The sequence below is a fragment of the Ambystoma mexicanum genome, chromosome 4q (genome assembly GCF_040938575.1).
Source record: "Ambystoma mexicanum isolate Mex_15411 chromosome 4q, UKY_AmexF1_1, whole genome shotgun sequence".
Taxonomy (NCBI): Eukaryota; Metazoa; Chordata; class Amphibia; order Caudata; family Ambystomatidae; genus Ambystoma; species Ambystoma mexicanum.
Window position 1 is genome coordinate 719267946 of NC_090928.1, and position 27269 is coordinate 719295214.

A 27269-nucleotide genomic window follows, 5' to 3' on the forward strand; every position below is an offset into this window, starting at 1 on the left:
TCCTGCCGGTTTCTCAACAAGAAATTGCAGTATCTTGTTTTTGATATTCTATTCTTCCCTCCTCGACATTCTAGTTGAATTTTATTGCTCTCCCCATTCACTTTCCACAACTGATTGTGCTTGCATTTGTTTTACAATTGGTTTCTTTCACTGGCGCACTCACTGTCTCTCTCGAGACTCTCTCTCTCTCTCTCTCTCTCTCTCTTACAATTGGCTCGTAATCATGTTCTCTTTCCTAGCCCTCTTGTAACATGTCTATGATTGTCTTACTTTCCTCTGGCATGCTGCATTGAGCATTCCTTTAGTCTGATATCAGTGCAATTGCCGGCTGCTTCTTTCCCTCGGACCCCTGTTAATCATTTCACTCAAGTGTGTTTCATGATATGGTTCTGCTCTTTAAACTGGCTTCCACTCTTCCTGTCTTCTAAATCCTATATATGAGCAAGGAAAAGTACACTATTTACTTGATCTGCTCCCTTCCTATGGCGTCCCAATAGATACAAAGTGAACCTCTGTCCGCCTTATTAATGCCACATCACTGGCTTCATCTTTCTCCATTTAGATTTCTTTTGTCTATGCCCACATGACCCCTCATGTCATTGCTGCAAACACTGACCTTATTGTCAAACTAGCGTGTAGTTACGCTGCTTCAGGCTATTCAACCCAACAACTCTGTCTCATAGTCTATGCCTGATTCGGCATTAAACCCTTACCCCTTCGAACCACCCATATTTTTCCAGACCTCATACACACATCATTGAAGGAAATCCTGGTTCCATTCACGGTGAGCTTGGTTTGGTTACTCCACTACTGAAAGAAAGCTGTGTTGGATCCGTCCAGAGGAGTGACAATAAAGGCGAAGGATGACAGAGTTTCAATGAATGTACAGGGTGGTTTTGTAGTTACTCAAAGGACATTTGCTTACAGGTTGTTGTAGAATCTTATCACTCTCAGGCCAAGATCCTAACTTTTGGATTACTGCAGGACTTTGTTTTACATTTAAGGGTACTGCCCAATATTTACCTTGGCCTACATGTTTACCTGCTTTGGGTCAACAGAAAGTATACAGTACAGTGCTGACAATTTGCTATTGCTAAAATCTCAGCGGTCTGTCCCTTTTTAATGCCCTAGATATATATAGTAAGCAGAGCAAAATGCACTAAACACTGCTAAAGCAGGGCTCATACTCCTATGCATTACTTGCTCTCTGCCCTGGGTGAGGTAAGGCCTTTTGCCTCAAAAGTAGGAAACCTATGAGATTGTAGCAACACTTAGGTGAGCTTAAAATCACAAATTAGTGAGCTCTTGTTTAAAATGCACACTCCAGTGCTCTCTTTTGGGACCTCTGATGAGAATATTATCAGTGGACCATAAAGTAACTGTGAAGGGCTCTTGAAACTCAACCCGATCACTGCAATGATCTTTTAGCTGGGCTACCTGGACCTCTCAACAACAGATTGCAGATCCCACAAAATTCTATTGTGTTCATGGTGCTGGGTCTTAGAAAATATTTTAGTTTTTTTTCAGGTAAGGGTCTCTCATTGGTGGCTACTGACACTAGCACAGATGAAATATAAGTTTGCATGTTTGGCCAAACCTTCTGTGCTTTCTAGCTCAGAAGGTGGCTTGTTACTATCCTGAACAGACCTGAGCTCACAGCAGGAAGTCTGTTTGGCCTGACAGAGATTGCATCTGCAAACTACAGGGGTGGGAAGGATTTTGTATTGCATCTGTGGTGCAATGCGACACTACCCTCTCTGAAACCTATAATTCCTATCACTTTTGCACTTTCCTGTAAGTGTTAACGTTGTCGGGGCCTCTGCAAGCAATTCATATTTTGTATAAAATGATGCCCATTATGTCATTCCAGCAACCTTTCCCTACTGCCCCGCTTTTGATTTGACATCGTCCATTTACTGTTTGAGTGCCCCAGCTTTAAGAATACATTTCATTTTATTATGGTATTACTCCATAAATTCAGCATTATAAAAACATATTTACACGGAAATGTCCCAAATATACATATATACCTTTGTAAATTGTCATGTCACTATTTAAATTGTAATTTAATCGTGACATTGCAAGTTACAAAGGTAGATATGTATATTTAAAGACAAAAGGTACACATGGTATTTTGTGAACATGCCCTCTTTCTTGCTGCTGGCATTATTTAACATTTGTCTAACTTTTGCTTCATGTACAATAGCAGTTAAAAGCGAGCAACAAAAGAGTCATGCTAGTTTCTGACCTATCATCCTTCAGTTTGAGGCAGCTGCAGCCTCATTTTAAATGAGGCGGAGCTCGAAATGGGCATGTAAAAGTGAGGAGTAATGCTTTTATGCCTGCGTTTCTGGCTCTGCCCCATTTTGCAGCAGTGACAAGGCTGAGGGCGGCACGGGGCAGAAATAAGACCCCACCATACTGGCCCCCTCCGTCTGGTCAGTGCACTTCATTGTATGCCTGCATGAGATTTTCACAAAGGCTTATGTTGAATGGATTCCTGTGGAATCCGACTCACTTTAGCACCTGCTAAAGAGCGGGCAGATTTTATTTATTTATTGGGTATTTATAACGCGCCTATACAGCAAAATGGTGCTTTAAGACGCATAGGACTCCAATAGAAAATTCGACCCCAAAGCGTAATTTGCATGCAGAATTTATTTTTTCACAAGATATACTGGGAAAACTAAAGAGTAAATGGATACACATTCCGTTTTACACTCAGTATCCCCCTCTGCCCTTTGAAAGTTGAAATTGCATGTAAGGAAGGAACTCAACAGCACAAATTTGCATGATCCCCTCCATGCGATTTGTATGCACTATAAAATGAGGCTGCGGGTGTACACATATGCTTTACACCACTTGTAGTAGGCCAGAATTGAGAAGCAAGCACAATGACTACTTAGAAAGGCAGTTGGATTAATCTCCAGTTTCACTACTTATCCTTTAATTTTACCATTGTGACATGCAAATTTAAAGGTCTGTTCATTTTTTGTTTTTAAATGCATTTCTTACAACGTTGAGGATGTGCTAGACTTGTAGGTACAATGAATCCTATTTCACAGTGCTCTAGAGATCTAGTCTTAATACCTCAGTTCCATAAGGAAGTCTAGATATAACTTCTGGAGCCATCCAATATGGTGTTCCAACCAAGGATTTTCTCTTGGGAACCTCTTTTGAAACTTGTGCGCAGAATCCAAAATCTGACAATTTTATCTAAACAGTGGAACAAAAAAGACAACACAACATTATTTAAAATTTTCTAAGGTGCAACCATTTCTGGTATCAAATATTTAATGTAGTTACTGCAATCTTTTCATGGTAGGCATCATAAGCATTTCATGAACAGAATAAAAGATACAGAGAAGTCCAGTGCAACTCCTTAGCCACAGTCACTATCCGGTTCCTGTTACAGCCGCCTTCTCCCTTTTCTCTGCATCTCCGCCCAATGGATAGAAAAATTGATATGTATGTGTTGGGAGGCTCATCACAGAGCGGTAGGAGCAGCCTTGGTATTGAGGCCTTAGGAGTAGGTCTAAGAGAATTGCTGCATTGAATAACTTATGCCCTGTGTCTCCTTATCTCCAGATACATGAGATGATATAAAAGCATTCCAACTTCCAATAGGCAGGCTGCAGCTAATGGAAAACCCAGTTTAAACAAAGCAATAATCCTTCAAGGGGGCTTGTAAAAAAAAGAACATTAGATACAAAAAGACACCTTACCTCGAAGGACAAATGTCAAGGTAAGGCAGCATTTGCAGTGATTTCCAACACAGGGCTATAATGCAGTAATATAAAACACAGGGAACTACCCGACATGTTTTTTTGTTTCCAATGTACTTCTTTTATTTGTTTTACCGGTGACCACATTCGACAGGACACTGCCTCGATAAAGCACGTTCATAAAGTTCGTTATCAACACTGAAATGGCAAGAAGTGTACTCTGAATAATGAATCCAATAAATGACATGTAATAACTAATAATTTTTAACAAGGGGAATAAACTAGCAAAAAAGTGATTTTGGATTGAGGGTTGTTACTAGAAAGCTCTCTGCATTCTATATGTTGCATACAGCCTAGGATTTGCTTGTAAATACCAGCGCACTGGTCGTAGCTCTATCAGGCAAATTAAACGGGCCTGGAATTTGGGATTAGAGCCTTTTTCAGTCTTTACTAGAAGGAATGATGGAGCCATGTTCCTGGGCCAGCTCTCTTTCAATGTTTGAAGTCATATATCAGGTTTAATTTCTTGGAGTGAATCGGGTCATGGCTTGCAAATTGGTGGATCTGCTCTGGCGGGTTTCCACTATTGTGCTAGCTGTATCCAGGTGGGTGTTTGTATGGGCAGCTCCATAGTTAGCTTATGAAGCTGTCTCACAGGTCTTTGCCGCAAGTGTGGTAGGGAAACAATAAAAAGCTTAAGGGTTTGTCCTTCATTTTTTTCAGGTATCTTCTGTCTCATACAATTCTAAATGAGAAACTTAATCTGGTACTACATATGCCAGGACTTTATTGTGGCTGCAAGTCAACATCGCTAAAAGGTTGGCGATGCCCCATTGAATCTTAACCAAACCTATCCAGAGTGTCATAACTGGCCTTTCCATCAGCTTTTAGAACTTGGTATGGGCTGGGTGTTGCCCTGTGAGGAGAGGGGCAACATAATGGGTCCAGCTAGGTTTCTCGCATTTGGCAGCCTCAGCTATTCTCTCGGAATTCTGGAAGAAGACGTATTGTCCTCTACGTATTTTTGCATTAGCGAGATTAGTGGAATGTGAGTCCTCTACACAATTAATTGAGGACGGTGGTTAAAGTTGGGGATGCCTCTTTGCCACTGGCTCCATGTAAAACTGGTCTTCCTGTCCCGATATGCATTGGAGAGGGGTATGCCGGCCAGTATTGGAAGGTTTGTGACACTCAGACTGTAATCGGGTGTACTGTAGAGCAGTATCTATTGGTAGAATCAGTGTCGTCTGAAACAATGGTTAACAGTCAATGTGCAATATAAGTTCATTTAAATATAGCTTGAGTGGAATCATCTGTTGAACATCGTTTTAAGTAGCATTTTAACTCTGTAACCATATAAATATGCTTAATAGTCAGAGCTGGAGGTTTGCTGTAGAATTAAAGACTATATTAGATATGCACTAGCACTTTATCTAACTGAATGGTGGTTTGATCTGATTGATCATAATAGAGAACCTCTCACTAATAGCCATACATTAAAATGGCACAGGCTATCATTTATTGTATTGCGATACATATGACCACTAATGCCTTATTCTTTTTAATAATTAAATATCTTTTCATCAGGTCAAGCTTGATGTGCCAAACGCCAAGCTGACTTAAATTGCGGTATCCAAACTGGATTATTCGCTAATATGGAGTCCATAGCATTTTTATGTATAACAACATTGATAAGAGGTTATTATCATTTATTCTATACTCAGTTTGTATTATGGTGATTAGATGCCGTATACAAAGTATTGACTATGATTGTTCCATTTGAATTTCTTTTTGACTGTGTAGTACTAGCAGTTTAACTGACCATGTTATGCTAGAATAGCGCAAGCACCAGGTACATACAGTAAATTGAGAAACAGCAATTTAATTAAGCAGCGTGTTTGTTAGAAGTTCCTTGAGATAAGCTTCCGCATTGATAATATTTACAGACACGTGCAACAGTAAGGTGATATTTACATTAGCAATGCTAAGTAAATGAACCATTTTATAATTTTCAAGAAAGGAGTAACATCTATGAAAGTAATTGGAGATGAACACAGCTCCTCTGATTGCGGATGGATATTGGATATGAACTAGCAGATGTTACACCTGCTTTCTGTTATTAATATTGATATTACACGGCCTGCGGTAGCGACCGTGTAGTTCTGGTTAAGTTGTTCAACCCATAAGAAGAGCACTTTTTGGGTGGCTTATAACCTTTCCGCCTATGGACGAAAACTCACGAAACCGTGCAAGAAAAAGTGTATGACCCTGTCAGATTGATTCTCTGAGGTTTGGTGAGGTTTCGTCCAGGAGGGGCAAAATTTGTGGGTTTTCCCATAGACGCAAGGAAACAAAGAATTTGCTCAAACCTACAGCCCAAACCGCTGGACTGATTTTCACCAAATTTGCAGCAGGAGTGGTGGCTTGGTCCCGAAAGCGTGCCTTTGTGAATTGGGTGTAATCCGTCCAGTAGTTTTTTAAATGGCCAAAAAGTAAGAAAAAGAAAATGTGTGATATTTGGGTACGGCACGCAGACTCACTTCTCCGAAATGTCCAGAGGTCGGCGTGAGGTCCACCGACGGGCCCACTGATTGGATGGTGAAAAACATGAGGTGTGTCAGATTTTTGGAAATGCCCGCCATGTTGGCTTCACAGACAGTCTATTGTCTGTGAACTTTGCGGTAAAAACATATTAAAAAACACAACATTGCACTTGTCAAATCAATTAAACGATCCTTGGGGAGGTGAGTGGTGATCAGGAGAGGATGCAATATGGCCATAAGAAGCCAAAAAAACAGATGTTTTTCATCTCTGAAGTCCGCGAACAGTCCGGATGTTCGGGTGCAGTCCTGTGATGTTCGAGAACATCTCAAATGTTTAGGGACATTGGGGGCTAAGCTATATGGCTAAGTGGGGGCTAAGTTATAAGACTATTTTAGGTACATACATTTTGACACTTTAAAAAAAATAAAACATAGCCTGATTTGCAGCAAACTCGTGCAAGGAGCATTGTCAAGTACCTGAAAGCATGGTTTTGTTAATGTGTCCGTGTTTTATTTTTTGAAAAGTGTCATATTGTAGGTACAAAAAATAGTGATATACCTTTGTTGATTGAGGTATAGCCTGTGGCCATGGGCAGTGGCCAGATTGTCCGGGTCTCCGGGTCACCATGACCCGGGCAATATGGCAACTGCCCATGACCATGGCCACAAGGGACCAGCAATGGGGTTAAAGTGGGCATGGCCACCAGGGACCAGCTATATGGTAACATTTTTCGAAATCGGTATAGGTTTGAATGGGAAAGACAATTCTGCTTGTGGCTACAGCCTGAGGTGCTGGACAGTATATCAGCAAACATTTGCGAGGAGCATCAGCAAGGATCTCAAAGCATGGTCTCTGTCCTGTGTTATATTTTTTCTAAAGGGTCAAAATGTAAGTACAACAAATTGTGATATAACTTTGGTGCCTGGGCACTGGGCCTGGCGCTGAGCAAGGCAAAATGTGTACTGTGGGATGTTTTTACCCATGCATCCAAGCCCTACAATAAAACTGTGCAGTACTGGCAAAACATCATGATGGCCAGAACTCCCCAGAGAGTGCACAGGGAAAACATGAAGAATAGGCTGCCACCCATTTTTGCCTATGTTGTGAGCACAGGAGGGAACTGCCTAAAACCACCATTGGACTACACACACAGTAGCCTGAAACCATTGGGAATGGCAATGCTGATTGCCACAAAAAGCAACTCAGAACTGTGGGGAATTCATTTTCTTAATCCCAAAAATGGTTGCATTACCAGTACTCACCACTATCAGAAAGCCGGCGTTTTAAAACCACCAGACTTTTGTGTAAAACTGAACAAATGAAACAAAACCAGACCAAGGAAAGACTTGCTAAGAGGTGGATACAATGTAAAACTATATTCTGAAATGACTTGAAGGAAGTAATTATTTAATGTATATGTAAAAATTGTAAGTGATTTAAACTGGGAACAAAAAGTGACATTTAGCTGAAACCTGGCTTAATGAAACTGGATTCTGCCTGACAACTACCCCCGACAGGAGTTTAAACCTGCTCAGCCACTCTTCCCCTTGCCAAAAGGAGTTGTCACCTCTCTGATTAGATTAGGGGTGGAGCAGCTGGGGACTACAGGGAGTTGAACAAAGGCCTGTCCTGGACTCAGGCAAATGTTATATTGGGGGCGTCGTAAAAGTGGCTTCCTCTTAGGGGAAACTGGGAGGGGCAGTGCCTCTGCTAGCAGCTGAGCTTGGGGGAAGTGGATAAACCAGTTATTCCACCCTGTGATGTGGGAAGCCACACCCCTTTTTGACCAGGGCATAATTTTAAAAAGATAGATAACTCATAGTGCGGACTTGCCAGAATTATATAAGTAATATCATTATTTTTGTGATTTTTCTGTGAACATTTTGAGAGGTGTTAGGACCCTGTGGTGTATTCTGGGGGGTTGCTAGCGGAAAATAGGGTCTCACTCCAAATGTCTGCATGTTAAAAATCTGACACTTCATCAATTAATGTCCATACTCCTTGCGCACATGTGTGTAATTTTGGGTAAATGTCCGATATTGCAAAACCAGTTAAAAAGCGCAAAATGTTGTCATTTTTTAATGCAATCCCCCAGGAAGATCAGAGGCGGACAAGCATGGACCATAAGGAATATATAATGTGCCCATGTAATTTCAACAAATTGTATATCTGGGAAGGATGTATTTGAATCAAATATAGATTTGTGGGCAAACTGACCAGGGAAGGATCCTCTGTCCCATAAACAGACTTCATCATGCTGACAATCCATTTCCTTCCCCCAATCATGGGAGAGGGTAGAATTGGGCCAATGACAAGTCGAGAGGGGCAGGCTTAGTAGGCCCAGGCACATACCCACATAAAAAGAGACTGCTGGGACAGGTTGTCAGGATTAGTCAGGCGAGTACAAAGGCAGCGAATATGGCAAGGGAAATGTGCACTAAATCACACAGTGAATAGCTTCGAATTAAACTACGTGCACACAGGAACAACGACTCATGTATGCTAAAACCCAGGAGTGCAAATAGAGTGTGACAACAAAACCAATATATGAAAAGGGATGTGGGGTAAGCACCTGACCGCGAGGAAAGTCGGCAAGTGCCTTACCCCCAATTGCTGTTACAGGTACTGACAGAGCTAAACCCACGTGGAGGGCAAGCAATGACAGGATCTGTGAACGAACACTCTTGATGGTATTAAATAAGGGAACTAAAGAACTGTACTCACGAGGACGAGATAAACCTCTTGAATGTCAGCTAGCCCACGAATCCTGTTGATGAAACTGGGACCCCGAAAGGCTAGAACAGCAATGGGAGGAAAACTAAATACCTAAGTTGGAATAGTGATTACAAATTAGTGAGGAAAAAATAAGCATTCACACAGGAGCTAGCTACAACCGCACACCACACCTAATAATCAAATGGGAAATAAATGCAGAAGTGCAATGGAAAACATGGAATGGATCCCAATAGAAAGTAAGGATCAGGAGCAGGGAAAAACGAAATAACCAATGCAAACTTCTCCCTACCCCTCCAAGGAAAAGACAGGAAGCTAATCTAAGAGGAAGGCTAAGGCATACGGGTTTACAGCAGCAAAGGACAGAGTCAAAGAAATATAGAACACAGACAAACTGGGCTGCATCTAAAAGGGGAAAGCACTGAGAAATGCTGCCTGCAAACAGAGGAAGACAAAAAGGGAATCAAGGGAGCAGAAATCAATTAGCGCATGAATCCGAGATTCAGGGCGGAGGAACAAGAAAACAGGAACTAGGAACTAGGTACAAAGGCAAGGAACAAGGGACTAGTCACAACAGGAACACTGCAAACGATGACCAGCGCTGGACTGAAGTAAGACTGAGGCTTTTAAAGCTGCTTAACGAGCACACGCCTCAGGTGTGCTGATTACTGCACCTGCAGCCACAGCTGTTGCCTATCCTCCACCCAACCTTGTCCTGCAAGGGTGGAGGTGGAGCAGTGGGCCAGGCATTCTGGGAAGCATAGTCATTTGGTTAAAGAAGCATGCTGGCTGCCAAAAACCTGGAATGGATCCGGAAGGGAAGTAGCTTGGAAAATAGGGATTTAGCGCTCCCAATTCATCACAGCACTGTAGCATAAGGTTCGGAGGAAAGGTCCAGTAGGGAATAAACCCCAAATCATGCCCCCAAGTGGTGGGAACGGGAGCGAAGGGAGCGAGTCGTGACACAGGTAGAGACATTCAATTCAATTTGCTGCGGAGCATGCTGACCGACGACTGCACATCCAGAGATCCAACACTTAGACTTCCAAGCTAAACAGAGACTACAGAACTTTGAACCAAGAAGGCCCACTGCAAGCAAAAGTATTTGTCAGCAGGCCTCAAAATCATTTGCAAACTCTTCCACAGCCGGGCGAGCTGTCTGAATTCTTTTGCCAAGAACTCTTGCCAGTACCCAGAAAGCAGTGCTACATCCAGAATCCACTTCATCCGGACCGGAAAGCAGAGCAGTGTCCAGAACCAGAGGCCGCTGAATCCAGAGAGGCTAGACCAGCAGAGCAGAGCTGAGCCAGACTGCTGTGAGCAGAACCAGTGACCCAGATCGCTGTGAAGTGCCGAGTCCAGTCCAAAACCTGACCAGATCCGTGGCGAGGCCCATTCCTGCAGAAAATATCTTGTGAGTACCTACCAGAACTGTGCAGAACCAATCTCTTAGTTAAAATAATCTAATCCAAACTATTTTAACCTAAGTAGAACTGCCTCCTAGAAATCCTGTCACCTGTCATTTTGAGTTTACTTTAAATCCGAAAAACGACCTTTACAAAATCGTTCATATCTCTGGAACCGTTTGTCCTAGGAACTTGGTTCAACTTTCCTTATACTTTTGCCGTAATCACGATTCACGCACTCGATTGCCGCGATTTGGCCTGATTTCTTTACCTGTAAAAAGATAGCAGCTTTTTGCTTTCCTCTGCTAAAAATTTGTTTGCCTCTTAATAACCATCCCATAATCATTGCTAAAGTGAGCCTGAGCTCATCCCAAGTATCTCTCACTCACCCTGAACCCCCTAAAGGGAATTAAAGCATTTTCAGCATATTTCTCACTTCATTGCCACCACATTAAAAGCACTTGGGCCTGTGTTTTAAAACTCATAGCGGTTTTCTCTAAGCTTGCTGGGGTGGGAATTGAATTTCGTATTGTATTTGATTGCATTCCTGAGAACTGTGTGTGTTACTTCCATCTCCTTCCATTTCTTACATTGCATAGGGGAGGGGGGTGAATTGCCAGAGAAAAAGTGATTATCTTATCTTTTGCTAAAATCATATCAAGTATTTCTGTACTGCATTTTATTCCTCATTGCTTTTCCCTTGAAATCATAAAAGTATTTTTGCTACTTTATCCATCCTATACCAACTCCTCATTGATTGTAAAGAAGTGTGCTAGTGTTAGATTACCCATTGTTGATTAACATTATATTTATAAGGGCGATATCGATTATTAATTTATTATAAAAGCGTGGTATCTATATTTTGTTTTATTTCTCAAATAAACCTTTTAAACTTGCAAAACAGAACTACTTCTTAGATCAGTGGAGTCAGGGGGATTCTAAGAGAGGGGTGTTATATAGGGGTAGTCATCCAGAACTCATGAACTGGACATAAAGATATATCAATAAGGGTTTCCATTCAGTATCCCAGACTAGGCATTGACTTAGCTGTAGTGTTGAATTGAATCCTCTTACAGTACTCATTTGCTTATTGGGGAATGAGGAATAGCCGACGCTCATGCCCCATGGGTTGTGGAAACTGGCCATGGCTGCAAGCGATGAGCACTGGCCATTGGTCACATTATGAGGGTATAGTGAACAAAGAACTAGGATGCAGGGTAAGTGCAGTGGATAACGGGGGTGGTTTGGTGGGCCTGTGGCATGGTCAAGCCTCATGCCCTAGACAATTCAAACATGACTTGCATCCCCAGCATGTGCTTCTGATGGGTAACAGGCTAACAGCCATGTCCAGTCTACACAATCCATGGGCCATGGGCTTCGGCCATGCCGCATTCCCAAATAGGCAAATCAGAGCAGACATTTGTCCTTGACGAGAGCCAGGCCCACTGCCCAGGCAGCAAAGTTATATCACTTTTTTTGTACTTACTTTTTGACACTCTCAAAAAAGTAAAACACAGGCCAAATTTGCAAAAGCATGCTTTGATGTCCTTGCTCATGCTCCTCGCACAGGTTTTCTGCAATCCTGTACAGCACTTTGGGCTGCAGCCATGAGCAGAAACGTTTTTCCCATTTAAATCTAGGGCTTTGCTCCAATAAGTAAATCAGAGTAGGCATTCGTCCTTGCAGAGGGCCAGGCCCACTGTCTATGCACCAAAGTTATATCACTATTTTTGGAATTACATTTTGACACTTTGGAGAAATAAAACACAAGATAGATTTGTAAAAGCATGCTTTCAGGTCCTTGCTGATGCTCTTTGCGCAGGGTTGTTGTAATCCAGTCCAGCACTTCAGGGTGTAGTCGCAAGAGAATATTTGTTGCCATTCAAACATAGGGCTTCGGCGATGGCAGATGCCCCAATAAGCAAATCAGAGTACACATTTCCTCTTGTTCAGGCCCAGGCCCATTGCCCAGACACCAAAGTTATAACACTATTTTTGTACTTAGATTTTGAAACTTTGGAAAAAGATCTGCACTACCCCTGGCCACAGGCTATACCTCAGTCACCAAAGGTATATCAGTATTTATTTTTTTACATTATGACACATCTCAAAAAATAAAACACGGACACATTTGCAAAACCATGCTTTCGGGTCCTTGCCAATGCTACTTGCACGACTTTGCTGCAAAATCCATCCATGTTTTATTTTTTGAAGGGTCGAAATGTACGTCCAAAAAATAGTCATAACTTAGCCCCTACTTGAATAAATTAATTAATCCGTTTCACAAACATTCAAAGTTGGCTCTATAATCTTTCTGAAAACTTTTGTGCAGATTTGGCAAACGGCAACAAAGTTATAATACATCTAAAAATGTTCAGACCCCCCTCTAATTTTGACCCCTCTTGACAAAGTCCCACCAAACCTTGCAAAATCATTCAACTCTGGGTCTTACATTTCTTTCCAAACTGATGTGCAGATTCGTCCAACGGCACCACATTTATAAGCCTTTCCAATATTTTGGGACCCCCCCTCTAGTTTTGCCCCTTTTTGCCAAACTTTGCATAATCATTCAGGGTCAGGTCTAAAATGATATTGCAATATTGCATGCAGTTTCTTTGAGTGCCTCCAAAATTATAAGCCATCCAAAAACTGCTTTTCATTGACCATGTAATGCAGAAATATGCACGGATGTCCCCAAACATCTGGGATGTTCGCGAACATCACAGCCATGTCTCTGAACATCTGAAATGTTCACGGACATTGGAGAAGAAAAAAAACCTGATTTGTGGCTTTTTTGTGCCATATCCCATCCATTCTTGTCACCCCTCACCTCCCCAGAGATTGTTTCAGTTGTTTGACAAGTGCAATGTTGTGTTTTTTTATATATTTTTACCACAATGTCCGCGGACTATGGGACACTGTTCGCAAATCCAACATGCCGTCCTTTTGTAAAGTTTTGACGTACATCAGGTTTTTAATTGACCAATCAGCGGGCACGTACGATGTCCGCGGACATCACACTGAACCCTGATTGGTGTAGGGGGGCTGTCTCGGACAGACTAGGGAAGTGAGTCCAAGGACCGGACCCAGATATCACTATTTGTTTGTACCAACCATGTGGCCATTTTTTTTTTTAACGGCTGAATGGAATTACACCAAATTTACAAAACATGCTTTCGGGACTAAGCCGCCGCTCCTGGCGCAAATTTGGTGAAAATTCCTCCAGCGGTTTGGGCTGTCGGCGTTAGAATTTTTTTTTTCCATTGCATTTATGACAATTTCTACACATTTTGGGAACCACCCTATAACTTTGCCCCCCACCCCCAGACTTAACCACACAAAACTTTGCAAAGTGATTCTGAGAAGGCCATATACTTTATTTGGTGAGGATTCGTCCAGGAGGGTGAAGTTATAAGCTGCCAAAAAAGTGCTATTCCTATGAGTAGAGCAACCTAACCATAACTGCAGGGCTGCTACCGCCTTTCCCGAATCCAAAATGGTGTCCGTCTAAAAGGTTTTGACGCACCTCATGTTTTAATTGACTAATCTGCGAGCACGTATGATGTCCGCAAACATCACACTGTTCTCTGATTGGTCCAGAAGTGTGCGCGGACCGCAAATCAGGAAGTTAGGACCCAGATATCAATAATTGGTTTTACATACTTTTGTCCATTTTTTTAAAAAAAAACCTGGACGGATTTACACCAAATTTACAAAAGCACACTTTCGGGACCAAGCCGCCGCTCCTGGCACAAATTTTATAAACATCCATCGGTTTGGGCTGCAAGCGTAAGCAAAATGTTTTTTTCCATTGCATCTGTGAGGGTTTCCACATATTTTAGGACCCCCTCTAACTTTCCCCCCCTGGATGAAACAGCAACAAACTTTGCAGAATCATTATGTGGAGCCATATACTTTCTGTGCAAAGTTTGGTGAGGTTTCGCCCAAAAAGTACTTTTTCTATGAGTTGAGCAACTTCACCATAACTACAGGCTATTGCAGGCCCTGTAAAATAAATAAATAAATTATATATATATATATATATATATATATATATATATATATATATATATATATTGTAAAAAGGAAAAAAAGATGTTATAGACTTGAAAATTGGTATGTAGATTCTTCTTCAAAAATAGAGGAACACACGTTTTACCATTTTATGAAAATCCAGTTAAGGGAGGTGGAAAAGGGGGGGTGATATTTTTTTTAAGGATACCCATATCTCACAAACTGAAGATGTTAGAAAAGTAAAAATGCACATTTTAAATCTTCATAATAAAGTACGTTTCCGAACATCATCTTAAAATTGCTAACAGAGAGTATCAGTATTTGAGAGTAAAATTGTCATCCCTTCCGACCTAGGCACAGTCGTCAACTCCTTAGCAGACATCACATCCAAAATGTACCCTGACATAAAAAATCAAAAGGAGAAATCTACAGAAGGACAGCATGGCTGCTGTAATCAATAAGATACTTATTAATTCTTTCGGAGGAGTCCAAATGGAGGACATATCTGTAATCTCAGTGGTCTAAAGTGATGACGCAGTCCACAACCACATTCAGTTCTTGAACACTTTAAATCCTCCTGGTCTTCTTGAACACAAACTTCTTCTCAAAGTGGGAGCACCTGTGATATTATTGCAGAACCTCAACCCACCTAAACTCTGTAATGTCACCAGATTGTGAGCGATAGCTTTCCACAGAAATGTGATTGATGCTACAGTGCTACCGGTCCTGGCCAGGGGGAGAGGTATACCTCGTATACCTTCAGAATATCTGTTCGAATTCAAAAGACTTCAGTTCCCCTTAAAGGTTTGTTTTGCCATGACCATCAACAAATCTCAGGGGAAGACTTTAAATCTAGCAGGGTTTGACCTAAGGGAAGACTGCTTCTCGTATGGGCAGTTTTACATGGCCTGTTCCAGAGTGAGCTCACCTAACTCTCTGGTAATCCTATCACCTGAAGGGAGAACCACTATTGTACCAAAACCCCAAATCCATGCGAGCAAAGCCACGGCAGCAGCTAGTGTATATATATACATAAATACATTACATGGCCCGTGGTAGCAGCCGTGTAGGTATGGCTAAGTTGCTAAACTCATAGGAAGAGCACTTTTTTTCGGCAGATTATAACTTCGCTCCCCCTGGAGGAATCCTCACCACACTTTGCAAAAGGAGTATATGGCCTGCTCTGAATATTTTTGCCAAGTTGGGAGAGGTTTCGCGCAGGGGGGGGCAAAGTTATAGGGGGGTCCCAAAAAAATATTTTTTACATAGACTGAATGGGGAAAACCTTTGCGCACGGCTACAGGCCGAACGGCTGGACGGATTTTCACCAAATTTGCGGCTGGAGTAGGGTCTTGGAGAAAGAGTCTTTTGTGTGTTTGGTGGAAATCAGACCAGTACTTTTGTTGAAAAGAACTGAAATGTACGTCCCTAAAGATTAGTTATATTTCCATGTTCGCTCCGCGGACCAAAGTCTCATTGGCCTGCGGTACAGCGTGCTGTCGGCGAATATTGGACGCGGCCCGTGGTTGGCTGGAGGGAAGAATGCTGTGCGTCAAAGGTTTTGGGAAACGCCGCCATGGTGTATCAGAGGATAGTGTTGTGGTGTGTGTGGCGCGGCTCTAAGCCATTTTGTGCATGGCTGGGCCTCTTGTAGGTAGCAGTGTGCATAGTAAAATTAATCATATCTGCTCCGCTCCAGCGTCCCAATTCCCTGTTCCCCGCGCAGTTAAAATGTTGATTTCAACGCAGTGTGTGGTGACGTGATGTGTGTCAAAAATGTTCCATTATGGTTGCATGTTGTACCGGAGGACAATGCGGCAGCGAAAGGGGCTGAAAAACATAGTGTACGGCATCTGGAGGTGGGAAGAAGGGATGGAAAGGGTATAGGAGTGAGAAGTGCTTCATGTGATGCATCTCAGTAGAAGAAGACAGTGGTGTGCCAGCGCTATCCGTGCATGCTCCGCCAATGTGCGGATACCTCAACAGGCAACAATCTTGTGTGGTCATTGCAGGCAGCCTTCGTTATGGCATGCCAGCTGCAGCGGGGATGTCTTTCTGTGATGAGTGGTGGCAGGCACATTTGCAGAAGGGGAGTGCATTCCACGAGACATGAGGATTTAAACATAGAGTGTACTATGGTGCGCTGTGTGAGATAAGTCTGTAGCCCCATCGATGCATGGCTGCAGCCCTAGCACTGAAAAGTATGTGCACTGGTTGAAAAGGTATTTCCACTGGTTGAAAATAGGTGCCACATTGTTGCCTTTTTTCTGTGGTTCGGCTGCAGTGCACACAATGCTATGCGTACATTAGCATATGGTGTTCACCATTGCCCCTGTTGCACAATAGGAAGCTACATGTCACCATTTGAATTTGCAATGGTTAGGCCCTTATAAGACCCTTGCTTGAGAAAGTGTTTGACCACATTGCCCCATGAAAAGGAAGTCATCAGCATCAGAAAGTTGCAATATGGACAATGTACAGAGCCACACACATACCGTTCAGCACAGCCACCCCAACGTCATGGAGCCATGCATGCAAAGATGTGGCCGGGGTGAAAGGTGACAGGCGCAATTGCAGATGGGGAATGCATGACATATGACATGAGGAGTACAATGTGGGGTGCACTAGGGAGTGCTGTGTGTGGTGAGGGCCTAGTGTCTTGGATGCATGGCTGAAAGTCTTACACGAACAGCTATGTGGGTTACTTGCAACTACTCCTCAGATTGTTGCGTTTCGTGTGTGCTTTGTGAGTTGTGCATGCATTGGTGATTGCATGGGTGTGATATGCTATGATATCATCTGGCATTTATAACGCGCCTGGATGAATGTGGATGCATAAATCTTGCAATCTTTTACTGAACTTTCTACTGGACGTGCTGTCTAGTGACAGCACACTAGTAGGGTGAATTTGTAACGGTTCCTAGGAAGTGTTGTGCAGAACTGACAGTGTTAGAGGGTAACATCTTGGATGGCATTGGTGGAATCGTGTGTGCCCATTTACCCGTACCCAATGAGGTCATGCTGGACAAAAGGTAGTGGAAAGGGATGAAGGATTGCTCCTGCTTTACTGAGGTGCGGCCCTCACGGTACTTTGGGCACTGCATGTGCCACAATATGCGCTTCTTACCTTGCTGGCCAATGGACATGGGACTTTCGGGATTATACAATCAGGTACGGTGGGTGTGATTCACAAGAAGGGGCGGTCAAACTGCTGTACATTACACTCTGCGTAGTGAGGCTGGCTGACATGGGGAAACGCATTGTGTTGCCTATAGGTGATGCCTTTCTACTAGATCTGCACAAGTATGCCCTGGAAAGAAACTTTGATGGCAATTTTGGGTTGGAAGGAGTGGTCGCATTGTGGAACGGTGTCTACGAGTGCAGTTTCACCGACATGGATGCACTTTGCAAAGACCAGGCCACTTTTGCTAGAGCCGATGTTATCATCATCCACTACGGCGGCATGCATATGGGTTACGTATCTTGCTTAGGCATGTTCTGTCGACTGATGAGGTTGCTAAATCTAGTGAAGAGGCTTTTTCCCACTGCCAAGGTGCTTTTCTCATCCATAACGCCACAAAGAGTATGGGACATTGCTCCTGGAAGTTTTTCTGAGCCAGAGGCAGGAAGGTGTCTCATCAACAGAAGCATGTATACTTTTTTGTTCACTGCTGGGATGTTCTTCTACAACAATGACCTCATTAGTTGTGGAAATGCAGAATTTTTCCAAGCAAATGGCATTTCTTTGTTGCCCATAAACAATGCTGTTTTGTTTGCCCGTCTACAAGATGCAGTGAAGAGTTTACTGTGACAATGTCCGCACAAGAAAACACGAAATCAGAATAAAAAGTGAAAAAAGGTGTTTCTATAGAAAAAAAGAAGTAAAAAAAGCTCTATTTAGAGCCGCCCCTTACAACAAACTCCCCCTACCCTTATTGCAAGTTACCCCCCCCCCCACTCTCGCACAGAGCACGAAAGCCACATCCAGGGATTTTCAGGATGGCGCCCATGGAAATGAAACTGTGGAGCCACAGGGATTGCGCAACAACATTTCTGGGTGTGGTGTGTACGCAGAGGTCTGTTGTACAGAACTGATACTGTTACATGGAGAGCTATTCAATGTCATTGGTGGAAGCGTGTGAAACTCTTTAACAGTACGCAATGACTGTGTGCTGCAAAGAAGACATTGGAAAGGGAAGAAGGAATGTTTCTGCTTCATTGTGACACGGCCCTTGCCGTCTTTGGGGAAACGCATGTGTGCATACTCCCCTTTGCTGCTAGCTACCCATGAGATTAGGACAACAGGGACTATCGCAGCTGTGAGTGTGGGTCACAGCAAGGCCCGTGCATAATTTTCTCCATTATGTGCATACTCAGCTGGACTGACATGGTTGCTATTATTTGCAGATGCATTGTAGCACAGCAGATTTGGTGCACCATTACTTACAGGGCAAACCTATGTGGCCTGCTACTTAGTTCTGAAAAGCTGCAAACAGATTGCACAGCACCTCTACGCTGTGCCTTTTGTAGGGTTGCTGTGGACAACTTTCACCCGGAAAGCAGGCCTACATTGTTCCAAAACATACATACATGTGCAACGGCACATTGTGGTGTTTTTGTAAGTGTGAACTTTCCGAAAAACACTCCGTACATTGCTCAACCCTGCACTTTGCCGCTGTTCGAGGGTCCGGCTCTTGTCCCCTAAATAAGGGCCCATGCACACCATGGGTGCGGTAGCATGGCGACGTTGCTAATGTTCTCATTTGGGACGGCTGTCCGCTGGACGTGTTTTGGGCAAAATGCGTTGTGCGCACGTGCATGGGTGTCCTATGCACACCGTTGCGTCTTCTCTACTGACTTTAAGTGCATGAATGTCATTTGTGATGTCATCTTTGATGTCATGGGGGTTAGTCCATGTAGTGCACAGGGTTAGCGTGAATTATGGTTGCTTAGCTGACCATAACTGGAAAATTTCTGGGCGTTTTCGGTTTTACCTGGCGTAGCGGCACTCAGGAAAACCTGTGCAAGAAAAGTCCTTTATTCAAAAAATCATCATACAGACGACGCATTTCACCCTACACGGGCTTCGTCTGGTGTACAAGTAAGAGAAAGAGGACTGAGTTCAGTTAGTTTGTACCATGTTAGCCAAGGGTTGAATAGAATGTTGATCCAGAAGAAAATGAGTCAATATCTTAATTAGGCTAACAAAGTAATTTATTTTGCATATTTGCGAGCATTCGTGGAATGTATCCACTTCTTCAGGCAGAGATGAAATGAAGCATTTAAAAAACATCACTGCATTTCAGCTTTCATAGTCCCTCCTGCAGATATCCCGTGGGTGTGCCTGGCTGTACGTGTTTTTTAGTTTTGCTCAGAAAGGCATGTGAAAACAAAAATGGTTGCTGTAGCACAACAAAAAAACATTCAATATGCTGTGATAAAAAATGGAGTTGCGATGGTCAGTTAAATTAACCCCAGCTCTACGAAAAGGCTATTATCATAGCTACAGATGTTGATATGGCAGCATTTCGTGATCGATCATAAAGACATACATTCATTTGTTCATGTTCCATGAAGCTTTGTCAATCTTGCGATGTAAAGATGTCAATCTGACTCATGATTTGCATGGAGCAATACACTAAAAACAGGTCCATGCCTTTGCTCTAATTAAGGTAATTTCTACCAATATCAATGATGAGCACACCAGGAACAGCATCATGTTCAGAATTGCGAGACCTCAAAAAGGTCATAATATCAGTACATTTACCCCCAGAATATCCATGCCGTAGTATGCGTCATTTGAGCCTGCAAAACTATTGGCAATATCCCCCAGCCTGTTAATAATGTACCCTCTTTAGCATTTATTTCCTTAACACACCTTTCTGATCACTATTCCCTGAATCGAGCTGCCACGAGCGTGCCTGTTTTATCACTCTTCTCATAGTATTTTTGTTTTGGGAACTGCAGGTTGCTGACTGTCTCACCTATTTCCAGCGCCTGAGGTTCAAGCCTCCTCCTCCTTACAGAACTCAGGATCACCTCCTTCCCATCCTCCTCTCTCAACACTAATCCCTCCAATTTGGTAATCTCAGTTCGGAGTTTGTTCTCCACCTGCGCCTTTTACCTCTTTTTGCGGGCCCCCTCACTTATTAGCAGTCCCCTGCACATCCCCTAACATGCATTCAACCTACCACCCCCTCGCCACCTCTCTCCAGTGTCCTTGGATTTGAAAAATTCCCTAATTTCCTGCTCCATCACGTCCCCAAAAATCGAGTCTCAGGTATTCTTGCCTCCCCACATCAAACCTTGTTTATTGAGACCGCTCACATTTACTTCCATAAGGACTAGATCATGGTCTGTTCTACTCACTGTTTGTATCTCACAGACCCCAACCTTGCCTTCCTTCCTCCTTTCCAGTAATAAGTATCCTATTCTAGTAAAAGTATTATGTATAGGGGAGAAGAAGGGGAAACCACTCCTACATGGAATCATGCGATGCCACACATACTTCAGGAATAGAGATCCCAGGATATGCCCAATTATATCCCCCTCTTTCACCACCCTCCAAGTGCCCAAGTCTCTCAATGAGTCTATCCAACCCCAGATCTGCCCACACATGAGCATAATTATATGGGAGTGTGGGGGGACAAGTCCCATCCAACATTTGTGGCAGCCATTATGTGGTGAGCGCAGGGGCAGGCGGCCGCACTGTGGCCACCACACCAATTAAATAATTGGACAGATTGAGCCAGGCTGGGGTGCCCAGTCAGGCTCATGCTGTCTCATTACATAAAGCAGCTTCATTAAAGTGGGTGGCCGAGATGCCTCAAGTGGCTCAGTCTCTCACCCTGGCTGGCCTGACTCAAAGTCAGCAGGCACTGCCAGGGTGCTAGATTGGGTGGTGTGGAGCCCGGCCGTGGTGTCTGTCTGGCAGCACTTCCACCACATACTAGCCGACTCTGCCCTTTTTAAGTGTCACAGAAACTAATTTTCCAAGGCTAAGTGGAGAAATGTGCACATACTCGAAATAAAATACTACCATTGCTTAACATAAGATAAGGGAAACTGTTTTCTCACCTTGTGCAACAGAAGGTTGCATGCTGGTACATGTAGTTGCCCCTTTTTTTATTTACAAGAATGGTCTTGCATGGAAACGCATGCAAAGGCCTGTTAGCTAAAATGCCAGGAGTAATTTATCCATCACATAGGACTAATGAGATGCAATTACCTCCACACACCCCTTCTTTGTCACAGTATTTGTGAGGTCCCAACTTCCCCACCAAGAAACCATTACATATTTTCAATATGACATACATGGTCCACCCTTTCTACTGATAGCATAACATTCCAATTTACCACAATGTATTAGTTAAATACCTCCTAACACATCATGGCCTTTCCACACGCACCAGGACGGGAAAGCCAGGTTGCAAGCAATACGACGAAGAAGACTAGAACTAAGTAAGGAAGATAATTGGTAAGTAACCTATCAACACATCACTCTTGCAAAATCTTAAAACAGTAATGGCTAATGTTTTTCTCTTACAAATGGGACATCCTTCTTGGTTTGTTCCTGTTTTTTGCTGCAAGATTTCAGACTGCAATGACCTAACCTAAGATTTGGAAACAGAGTTTTCGACTACAGTTTTTATATTCTGTAAAAATGTAACTTTTATTGAAAAGTTGATTTTCAACCACAACAATAAAAAAACAAAAAGAAATTAAAAAAATAAACAAAACTTTTCAACTTCCCTCCAAGTGAAACCTGTGCTGTCTTCTCAAACTGCAAAAGAGCTCTCATGCACCAAAAATCCAGTCCTGTTTCCCTGGGAATGCTGGGAATTCTAGTTTCTTTTCAATTTTAAATATGGGTCTAACAATTCCGGAATTCCACAAAAACAACAGGACTAGGTTACTTTCTCAAATATTGAACTGCGAAACTTGAGAACTTTGCGTCTGTTTATAAAAGACTGTTTTGAGTTAAACTACAAAATGCAGAGCTCCAACATTTCGCAATTTCATATCTGTGAAATCCATCCATCCAGTCCATGGCCATCCGTGAGAAAAACCTCCAGTCCTCTTATTGCTTGGAATTCTGGGATTTGTAATTTCCAAATTTAAAATTGCAAAGGAAAAACAGAATCCAAAGGGGGAAAAAATTGGACTGGATGGCCTTGTCATGCATGTTCACGCCCACTTGAGAGTTCTGCCAGACCTGTTTTTTTTTTAATTGGAATTTTTAAACTTTCGTCTATTACTTCTTAAATTTAGGACTACAAATCACTGAATTCCATGAAGAAAAAGACGTGAGTGAACGGTGCTCTCAAGCATGGACGTAATTTTAGGGGGGGGCAAGGGTGTTTGCCCCCCCAAATTGTGTGGCACACCATTTTATCACACTCATTTGGCAGGGACCCCTTTCATTTAGAAAGCATGCATGTACCCACCAACATTTTCATCAAAGTTACTCCACTGTGCCCACATATTTAAATCGCCTCCCATATTTGTTACATCTGAATCTAGTCCCTCAATTTGGTCCAGTGTCTGCCTAGAAAAGAAGGCCTGCACCTGGTTCCTGATCTGATCCCTCCTAATGTTCCTTCAACTCTGAGGAACCATCCCGCCATAGCTCTGTGTACCTCGAGATCTTGGAGCATCATTGATCTGCAAAGTAATACCCCCATGTCACCCTTCTTGACCTCCCAGAGGGCCAAATACACTGCCCCACCTGTTCATTTGGAATCTTCGGCTCCTCCCCCACCTTTCATTTTGTCTGCAGCAGGAACAGGACATGAAATCATGTCCGCGGAATCCCCTTGCCCAAAGTCCTCTCTTCGTCAGGGAGATAAGCACCCTCACATTAAGAGTCCCATCTCGCAAACGCCCCTCAGCCAGTCGAGGACCCTCACGCGTCACCAGCACCATGAGGTAAGATTCCCATGCTTGTATCACTCCCCATCTTTAACAACTGTAATATCCCGCTTGGAATTCCATAGGCCCAAATAGTCACAAACAGTATCCAGCACCCCCACCGCTCTACCCTCATACTGTGCAATGTATTGACCCACTCTGCTATACTATGCGGCCTCACTCTGCTATCTATGGTGCGAGAAACAGCAAAATGGCAGCAAAATCCTTGTGTGCGCCAAAACCTCCAAAACAGCATTTTTGAACACACAAAAAGATGGCTGCACAACCTGCCACCCATGGTGCATGTGTGGTGAAACAGAGCACACGCCGCAGAAAAAGTGCCAGTGGGCGCCATGACAAGTAAACATGGGGTACCGAGGGAGCAGCAGCGCTTTGCCAGTAAAACTGCAAAATTTGCCTGTAAATGACATTTACTTTGCTGCTGAAACTTCCAAATGCCTGTACATAATACTTTTCAACACTCACAATCTTGCTTGGTGCTAAAATTCATTTAATCTAGTGACGCATTGTGAAGTTACAAGGTCCTGAAATGTTAAAAGCAAAACATTCTCTCAGCAAAACTCGATTGCCTGTGAGGGACAGCCCCTGTCAATTGGGCTTTCCTGATTATAAACTTTAAAGTTGTCTAAAACTAAAGATCTGCCGGATTAGCAAATATAAAAGGACTTTTGCTGAAAGGAGCATGGATCTCAGTTGTGTTGATCCCACAGGTTTAAAGCTAAGAATGTAATTTATCTATGTCATCTGATGCAACAAGTTTTTTTTGTGCTGAATTTCAAGTCAAGAAATTACATTTTTACTTAGGCTGGCTGGGCCTGCAAGAAGTTGAAAAACAGGTTTCCACCCAAGGGGAGGGCATTCCTCTGAGAAGATGCTCACTGACATATGATAATTGTGGGGTAGGACAGACTTGTGTCTGCTCCCAAGGACTGAACAATAGCAGATCCTCCAGGCCAGGAAACAGACGTGTGAAAATGTCATAAACTAGGCTTGCAGAAGGAAATCCCAAAAAGGTGGGGGCTGCTCCTTGACTCTAGAGACAGACAAAAGGTTGACCTTTTGCTGCTAAGAATATGTAATGAACAATTTTTAGAGACTTATAACTCGCTATCAGAAATGGTGAAAAATAAAAAACGGCAGATTTGTTACTCTAATTTTTGGCCCTACATTGCAAAACATGATGGAACTGTGCAGCATATTCTGAACAGGAATGGTAATAAATGTGGGTTTATGGGAACTGTATTTATGCTAGAAGTGTTAAACTTTGCACACACATTCCTATGGTAAACACGCATATTTGGGTAAATTTGGAGAAAGTTTGGAAAATGTTTTCATGGAGAAATGGACAAAATGCTGCAAAAAAGTTGAAACAATGTCTCACAGTAGGGGGATTTTTTGGAATAGATACTCCATAATATATGTAATCCTTGTATGTGATTTTCATAGAGGTTACAAATGTGTAAATATGTATTTAGGACAAACTTTGATTTTAATACTAGTGGCTGGGGGAGGTTTCTAAGGATTGTAAAAACCAAACCATAAATGTGACATCATCTGCCCTTGATCCAATCACTTGGATGCAAGGCGGAGATGAGGCTCTGATCCAATCCCAGTTCACAGGGGCGAGTTTAGTTAAGCCGGCTCATAAACCCATTTTTGTGATGTCATTTGAAAGGATAAATAGAGACATCTGACAACACATAGGGAGTCTCTCTTTTGATTCCAGCGAAGCACTCTGATCCAGCATTCAATATCCAGCCTTTAACATCTTTCCAGATCCAGATGCCAAGAACCAGGCCAAGCAGTAGCTGAACCATTTTCAGCTATGCCATAATCCTCAATTAATCCTTATACCCAGTGGAGCGGTGTGGTGTAGGGAAGCACCCTGAAACTATCTGGCTTGCTACCATAAATGCTTGCCTGATGAACTCGCAATCCCACTGAATTGAAATATCCAGAAATAAGAAGGGCAGATCCTGTGAAGTTCCGGTGATTGGCCTAGCTGATCCAGTCCCGCGCCTGATGTGCTGTCTTTCCCTGTTAGACCTGATCCATTGATCAGAATCCTGACAGGCCTAAAATCTTCAATCTCAGTGGATTGTGAGTATTAACAGGACACTAGAGAATTATTATATACCTTGCCTTATCTTATTCCACCCTAAATCTCTGAACTACCCTTACCTCCATAACAAGTAACAGTGTCAAAATCTTTAGTGCTATCTTATTCTGTCTATTTGCTAAAGCATAATTTTCATAGTCATTTTTATTTGTGTAACTCTCATCCAAAAATCCCACTTCAAGTGTGTGGACTGGTTCCGCCGGGGAAGGTGCTGGGGATCCGTTACTGTAGTCATGAATCAGTCTCAGAGCTTACTGCGGCCCAACCTTGTTGTCTAGTCTGCATGATCCAGTCTTGAGTAGAAGCATAAGCCATATTTTCTGATTTTGAACTGAAGTTTTTGTCCAAATTCGTGTCTTTATTTCCGAAAAACATCTCTCAATAAAACCCCCATAACTCCCTCAGTTTTAAAGATAGAAACAACATTTCAATTCCCACTGATACCTAACATCCTTAGCTACACCCACTACCCAGTGCGATTGACCTGTTTTTTTTATCAGAAATCGTATAGTAAAAGTCTGCCGCAAATTTACATTTGCAAAAGTTTTACACGTGCGAATTGCCTTTCAATTATTTCCCACTTTGACTTTGAGATTCCAAATGTTTTCTTTTGATTAAATCATTGCCTATGATTGTTTACATCTGTTCACAGCAGCTCCCATAGAAAATTATAATTATTTAAGCATTTTTGACCAAATTTTGTGTTTTTGCTCAGCCAGTTTCAAAGCCATTTTGACAGTTGAAAAGTTGAAAAGTCAAATCCGTTTTTCTCTTGTGTTTAAGGGGGAAAGGTGGGAGTGATATTCTGTTTGTTCTGTATTATTCCAGAGTACCTGCTCTCTCCTCACATCTATTTAAATTGCCTATTGGTGGGTTGAGGGGTGTTGCAGGGGGAACCTCTAACAACAGTGCTATCTGTTCCAAACCAACCCAAATGTATTCTTTTCTGTGCAGCATTCTTTTTGTGTTCATTACCTGATTCCCAGTGCATTAAAGATATTACTCATTTTTCTTGTCACCCATTGGTGACTGTTGTTACTATTGAAAATATATTGTGATTTTAAATTCTAAATAAATAAATATTTACCTTTGCAAAATAGCCCGATTCCTGGTTCAGTGTAACCTGGGGGTGTTTCGAGAAGGGTGTGATATGAGTGGTATATCATTCAGATAAAAATAAATAAGGATTTCATTTGCGCACCACATGCTAGGCGAGACTTGGGTGTGCGCCTGATTGAAATCACTTACAGTACTCCCATCCAACTTTACCCACCAACACGAGACACCAACTCTCGAGTGGCCACTATGGTCCCAAAACTCCCCAACCCACCCAACTTTACATCTGAAATATCCCCAAAATCCATAACCCTCCCCCCGTCCACCAATCTCTCCGTCCACCCAAGCCTCTGCTCCTCTGAAGTCTAAATAATATTTCTCTTTCTCAGTAGGCCAAGCTCATATGTCACTTAACTGGGGATGCAGTACCCATCTACAAACACGGCCTTCCCCGTGGCACACTTTTGTACAGCACAGGACCATGGGGAAGCCTTCTCTTATTCCCAAACGATGCCTCTGAGGGCCCAGGTGTCTCAGCCGCCTAGACAGTTGAAAGATGAGGCAGTGCATGTGCTGCTTCCGTTCCCGTAGTATCCTGTAGTCAGTCCCTGCGTATTCAAAGATCAGAGTGAATGGTAATGGCCAACTATATCGAACATCCTTCCTGGACAAACATTGCATGAGCTGTCGACAGTCTCTTCTCCTTGAAAGTGTAAGGGTCGAGAGAGCCTGGTAAATACT

General features: G+C 42.8%; 1 protein-coding gene across 2 annotated transcripts in view; it reads right to left on the reverse strand.

The window, feature by feature from the left end:
* PAK5 (p21 (RAC1) activated kinase 5) overlaps positions 1–27269 on the reverse strand; it is a 1510924-nt gene that overhangs the window by 48370 nt on the left and 1435285 nt on the right. For both annotated transcript variants that reach the window (XM_069608301.1, XM_069608302.1), the window contains one exon: positions 3091–3216. In XM_069608301.1, the coding sequence (XP_069464402.1) occupies positions 3091–3216 (126 nt within the window). The remainder of the gene's footprint in view (positions 1–3090; positions 3217–27269) is intronic.